This window comes from Phalaenopsis equestris, unplaced genomic scaffold (assembly GCF_001263595.1).
Source record: "Phalaenopsis equestris unplaced genomic scaffold, ASM126359v1 Scaffold000022, whole genome shotgun sequence".
In the NCBI taxonomy this organism is placed as follows: Eukaryota; Viridiplantae; Streptophyta; class Magnoliopsida; order Asparagales; family Orchidaceae; genus Phalaenopsis; species Phalaenopsis equestris.
In genome coordinates this window covers 1,999,415-2,006,035 of record NW_018164464.1, presented here as the reverse complement: position 1 = coordinate 2,006,035, position 6,621 = coordinate 1,999,415, and the positions used below count along the sequence as shown (strand labels likewise).

The 6,621-nt window shown below is 35.1% G+C and overlaps 1 protein-coding gene across 1 annotated transcript in view; it reads left to right on the top strand.

Moving 5' to 3' along the window:
• LOC110018479 overlaps positions 1-5,408 on the top strand; it is a 22,996-nt gene extending 17,588 nt beyond the window's left edge. Inside the window, exon 2 of the mRNA XM_020715811.1 lies at positions 5,084-5,408. Within this exon, the coding sequence (XP_020571470.1) occupies positions 5,084-5,167 (84 nt within the window). The 3' untranslated portion in view covers positions 5,168-5,408. The remainder of the gene's footprint in view (positions 1-5,083) is intronic.
• The last annotated feature ends 1,213 nt before the right edge of the window (positions 5,409-6,621 follow it).

Below are 6,621 nucleotides of genomic sequence, written 5' to 3'. Positions count from 1 at the left end.
CTTTTTTAAACTGGTTTTGGAGGCAGGTTAGTCTTACTTTTTTTCATTTCTTTCTTTTCAGTTTGTTTTCCTTGCTTCTTGCTTTGGTTTTAGGTGCCTATGTCCGATACATAAACGCGCATATATAGCGGTCGTTATATACGAACCATCTTGCAAGGCCGTAAGTTGAACTGTTTTTTTTTTTTTGTTTTAGGCATTGATGATAAAGACATTCGGTGGTAGAGCAGAACAATATTTCATTCTACGATATCGGGAACCAATCCAGAGACCCGGTGAAATATAGGATGACAATATTATTCACCGACACCATATTGACATGACACCCTTGTCTTCTTAGGTTGTTGGTGGTTCTAGCCCGACGGTGCGATCGACTTGTAGATAATCATATTTTATAAAAATGATAAGAACAAATACGTTAAGAATATATACACTATTTACAAAAGTATTTCGACTACAAAAATAGATATTACTTTTTCTTATATGCATGGAACTTATATGCATGCCAAAATATAAATTTTAAGTAATATAATTCGATTGTCCACTTTTCAATTGCCGGTACTGGGCTAAGGAGTACCCTCCTAAGTTGGTATTGTAGGAAACCCTTCTAGTTGAATGTCGGGCTCTATACATACGGGTGCTCGATAGTTGACTTCGGAGTCCCTCGAGAATACCTAAATTTGAGCCTACCCCGACCTGAATGCTTACGGTTTTCTTTCTTTCATCGAATTTTTCGTGTGTTTCCTACGGTTTTATTGGGACATTTGTAGATCATTTGTGATTTCCTCAGAATTTTTCTCGTGTTTTCGACGATTTTTTTCGAGTTACCGTGGGTCATTTGTCTCTTTTCAGGTGATGTTCGCTATTCATTCTCATTTGTATAAATGCATGCTTACACACTTCTTAAATTCTTTTACCATACTCGTTTTCTTGTACATGCAACACCGATCCCATATACAGAAACAACAGACCCGTCAGATATACATGTTTGTTTTATGTTTACAGCATTTCACTTTCTTTACTGCACACTTTACTGCATATATACAGTTCATGTTTGGGATGCTACTGTTTATTGTTTATTGCTTATTGTGTTTCGTAGCATGTTTCCCTTTCATTATTCATGTTGCTTCCACAGATTTGCAGGGACCTTTCAGAATAGAGGATAGTAGGACACCCTGTTTAAGAGACACCATATAGCGAATCACTGACCCAATAATCACATATTTATACGCACCACAACCCTGAACCTATAAACGATATGTTAAGGAGCTTAGAGTAGTTTCTCCAAGAAGTGTAGCATGGAAGCAAGCAGACGGAGAACGACGATTGAGACTACGACAACGAGGTGTGGGGCGTGTCTTTAGAGTTAAGGTCCCATCGTAGGATAGTTGGGAAGTCACCGGGGTTTTCCCGGACCTGTGACATCTCCTACCTTTCACTCCATTGACTCCTGAAAATAACTCCCCTTTGATTTCCTCACATTTAACCTTGGAAACCTAAATTTTGAAATCTTGAAACCAAAACTACTGATCTTAATCGAGTGTTTTCTTAAGTGACTCCGGTCATTTAAGATGTAATAACTATAGGGACTTGACTCTATAGGGAACTTAAGAACCTAACTTAATATAAACTCTATTTAATCTCTCGTATTAAATAAGAGAACTTGTTGGTTTATAAAAAAAAGTATCGCAGACCAAACAAACGTCACAAATCTTTTAGTTTAGGTGGTTAAACTTATCAACAAGTTATATGCATATCTTTCGGGATAGTGTATTACTTGTGGTATCGCGCTCAACCTTGTAAATTACCAAATGTGTGAGATCCATTCGACCTCACTTTTTCAAAATAAATGGCCGACACAGGTAAGTGTATTTTTCCTTTTCGCGACCATATTTTGTTAAAGAGTATTCACACAAGAACTTATATGGATTATACCATGCTTGGAAATATAAGGATTAAGAATGAAATTAAAGTATTTCTTAGCATTATTAGTTTTAAGAATTTAAATTCTGTTTCAAAATTTAATGAGAATTATGTAATGAAAGGAATGAAATATGAAAGTTGTTTCAAAATTTTCTTTCATATGGAATGTCTATGTTGTTCTTGTGTGATCATCTATAAATGATACAAACAATTGTTCCTCATTTATATTTTTTACCTGTGAAAGTCCCCAAATATCATTGTGAATTACAGAAAAAGGTTGTGAAGTTTTATATTGCAATTTGAAATATATATGTCTAGTATGTTTGGCAAATTGACAAGTTTCAAATTGATAAAGACTGGATTGTTTTAGTAATAAATAAATGTGGAAGCATCTTTTCCATATATGCAAAATTTGGATGATGAAGACGACAATGAGCCAACATGACATGACTTTCAACCGAATCAAAATTTGAATTGGAGTCAGAAATATATCTTGAAGGATAATATTGCCTACCAATGAAGTTATTTTCTTAGAGCAAATGTAGATCATAATGCTTCTCAACACTGCTAATCACGTTCCCCAAATCCACAAATTAAAAATCACAACAATTGAAAAAATAAGTTGTTCACATCTTTTAGGTCACGGGTGAGTTTGTTGATTGAGATTAGGTGCAATTTAATTTCAGAACATAAAAAATAGAGTAGATGTGAAGATCCTTTGTTCATTCGACTGATCCAGTTCTTGCTACCAATGAGAATGAATCATCAACTATTTAGGCTGACAAATGATTAATACATGGATTGTAATTTTTGAAAAACTTGACGTTACTAGTCTTGTGCTTTGAGGCTCCATAATTAACTATTTAAGTTTACTAAATGAGTAAGACATCTTGGTGTGTTAACATGATGATTGGTTGCTCGACAGAGGATTGTCAGAACTAGAATTACTACTAACATTTTCTGCAGTGCTTCCATTTCCTCCTTGGTGAGCGGGATGAATTTTGAATTGTTGTTGGAAGATATGATAGAAACTAAAGACATAGGTTTGGATCTGGATGTAACTTCTAAGGAAGAATATTGTGAGCTCTTATCGTGTTTGACCATACTAAGATTGTGAAGTTCAAATAAAGAAGTTCTAATGCTCGGACGATAGTGAAAGGAGGACCACTAGTTTGATTGCTTGGTTGGACGAACAAATAAGAATTGGAGGGAGATGCACAACTCTCGATTTCCATGACTTCAAAAAAGGACGAGATGGCCTAATTGGTTGTATGCGGTGATTTGTGAGAGGATGGTTAGTGCAAGCCGAATCAATTATTATATCAAATCATTCGACTTTAGCGATTAGAAGATACAATCTGATTCGTGTGTATGAGGTGGTCATTTTGAAGAGTGGAAACAGACTGCGGCTAGGGCTCACAAAGTTTGATCGAGAGAGCAATGAAGGAACTCTCGGTTGTGGCTTCATGTGTGTGCTAGCCTTCCTCTTGCGTGCATATGAAAGAGGCGAGCTAGACTCGCGGGACTTGCAAGCAAAAACCGTTAACCTTCCTCTGGGGAAGATGCCGATGACTGAGTTGAATGGGTTCCAAAAATCGAAGGAGAAGGGATAGAAGATGTTTCCTTCGCATCATTTGTGAGATTTTTGGATGTGGACTGCCAAAGAGATGTGTGAATCAGGAAGAGACTATCAGATGAGTTGCGAGAGTTATGAAAAGTCAAAGTTTATCACGGTGCTGAGCCATGCGTCTATGCATGTAAGATATGGGCTCACCGAGCGCACCGATTGCTTATGAGAGACGACACCGAGTGCGGGACTGCTTGTAATCTCATGATACATAGTTCGAAGAGAAGGATGGCTCTGATGGCATGTAGAATTCTAGAAAGTCTTATATCTGGCTTAGATACATTATATTTTGCTGGGTATTTATAATATTAAAAGGAAACAAAACATAATACCTCCAAACAAAAGAAAAACAGAAAATAAAGAAATATCTAATAAAAGAAATACAATTAGCGAAATATATTCCGAAAAAAAGGAAATAAATTCTTTCCTAAATACTTTCCAATAAATTCTAACACAAATAAATTCCTATTGTGTATGAAATTTTTGTGGGTTGCATCTCTTTATAAGGAAAAAATATTACATCAGGACTCCACACGTAGAGTTACGTGCGAAGTCCAATGAAGTCACGCCACACACGTGAAGGTGAGGAAAAAAAATCGGTCCGGTAAGACAAAAGAATATTCCTCCCGTGTTATTCAGGTGTTATTGTGTGTTATTCAAGCGTTATTAGTGTGTTATTGTGTTATTATAACACCGGGAATATTCTGAGAATATAATAACACATGAATAATTTATATTAACACCAGAATGACACGGAGGAAATATTCCCCCGTGTTACATGTGTTACCGAAAATATTCTTCTGTGGCGTGATTTCATTAGACTCTGCACGTAACTCTAAGTACGGAGTCCTCATGTAATATTTTTTTCCGACATTTGAGATGTCAGTTGTAAGTCTCCTAAGGTAGGGGGTTCGAATCCACCTCTGGCAACTGATGCCTTAAAGAGGTCGGTGCTCGAATGGTTGGACACATTAGGAGTGGCTAGGGGCTCGTCTAATAACCTCCGACTATATTTATGACATATTATTTATTCATGAAAATGTATATTTTAGATTTTAAAAAGTTAAAATAGTGAAATTTTTTATGTTTTATGAAAGATTAGAATGGCATCCATGTCAAAAAAGTAAAAGTTAGATGTTAGATATGTAATACCTAAGAATTGGGAGGTGTGTATGTAAATGTCCCTTGATTTTTTTAAGCCCTTAGCCGAGCGTGGGCTAGCCCTTAGCCGAGCGTGGGCTATTTTTTTTTATGTAATATTAAAGATTTGGCTGCTATACATCTAAATATGAATGTTAGGGTGTTAGATTTGGAAATATTAAGCCTTGTATCTATGCTTGTTTTATAGGAGCTCCACTCTTGTAATGCTGGTTAAACTTGCTCTCTTAGATGATCATTATACATGAATTAGAATTATTTTATTTGTGAGTTTAATAAGCTCGACGCTGCTCTCAATGGGGAAGAGATGATCTTCTAATCATTTTATCAAAACAAAATATTAGACTGTATTTTTATCTATTTATTTTGTTTTTTCAGGTTTATGTGCTTGGAGGATTAATGGTTGCCAAGTGGATATGGGCTAAATGGAAGGAGAGGAGAGGAAAATCACGAGAAGGGTAAGGCTTCCTTTGAGGAGGCAGAGAAGTTTCGTTCAGTTAGAGCGAATGCTGATGTTTGAAAGAAATTTTGTTTGGTGAAAACACAGGAGACGTTTTTTCGCAAGAACGACAAATTTTTACCGTTTTAGATCGAAGCTTGTATCATTTGGATCGATGAATGTAGCTTTTAAAAGAAATTTAGTGAATGTTGTCGCTGTTTCGAACGAAGCGCAAGTGTTGTTGAGGTGGAAGCTTCATATTATATATATATATATATATAAATCATGATTCTTTCTGTCTTTGATAACTACATACATGAATAACACACAATAACACCTGAATAACATAGAAGGAATATCCCCCTGTGTTACATGTGCTATCGGGAATATTCCCCTGTGACGTGATTTCATTAGACTCCGCACGTAACTCTATATGTGGAGTCCTAATGTAATATTTTTTCCTCTTTATAAGATCCCAAACTGTTGTGAGTACCCCTCTTTGAATTTCGTTGATGTTTCATATTGATTTGATTTTTTTGTTCATTTATTTATTTTAACATCATTGGCAGTTAATAATTAATTTTTCTAGTACCTTACTTTTGAGCCGAAATTAAGCGATGCAAATCTAGAAGTTTTTATCGCAATAGTAAACTTTTTGAGGAAAAAAAACTTAAAAAGTTTATGATAACCCTATTCATAAATTCATTCATGAAGCGCATTTTTTCTTAGGGAAATTTACACAAATACCTCACAATCCCTATGTATTTTCCTATCTAATACTGAAACTTCAATATTTATATTTACAACACTTTTAAAGTATATGTATTTCATTTTTAAAAGGTATTAATATTGTTTTTTTTTATGTAATATTAAAGATTTGGCTGCTATACATCTAAATATGAATGTTAGGGTGTTAGATTTGGAAATATTAAGCCTTGTATCTATGCTTGTTTTATAGGAGCTCCACTCTTGTAATGCTGGTTAAACTTGCTCTCTTAGATGATCATTATACATGAATTAGAATTATTTTATTTGTGAGTTTAATAAGCTCGACACTCTCAATGGGGAAGAGATGATCTTCTAATCATTTTATCAAAACAAAATATTAGACTGTATTTTTATCTATTTATTTTGTTTTTTCAGGTTTATGTGCTTGGAGGATTAATGGTTGCCAAGTGGATATGGGCTAAATGGAAGGAGAGGAGAGGAAAATCACGAGAAGGGTAAGGCTTCCTTTGAGGAGGCAGAGAAGTTTCGTTCAGTTAGAGCGAATGCTGATGTTTGAAAGAAATTTTGTTTGGTGAAAACACAGGAGACGTTTTTTCGCAAGAACGACAAATTTTTACCGTTTTAGATCGAAGCTTGTATCATTTGGATCGATGAATGTAGCTTTTAAAAGAAATTTAGTGAATGTTGTCGCTGTTTCGAACGAAGCGCAAGTGTTGTTGAGGTGGAAGCTTCATATTATATATATATA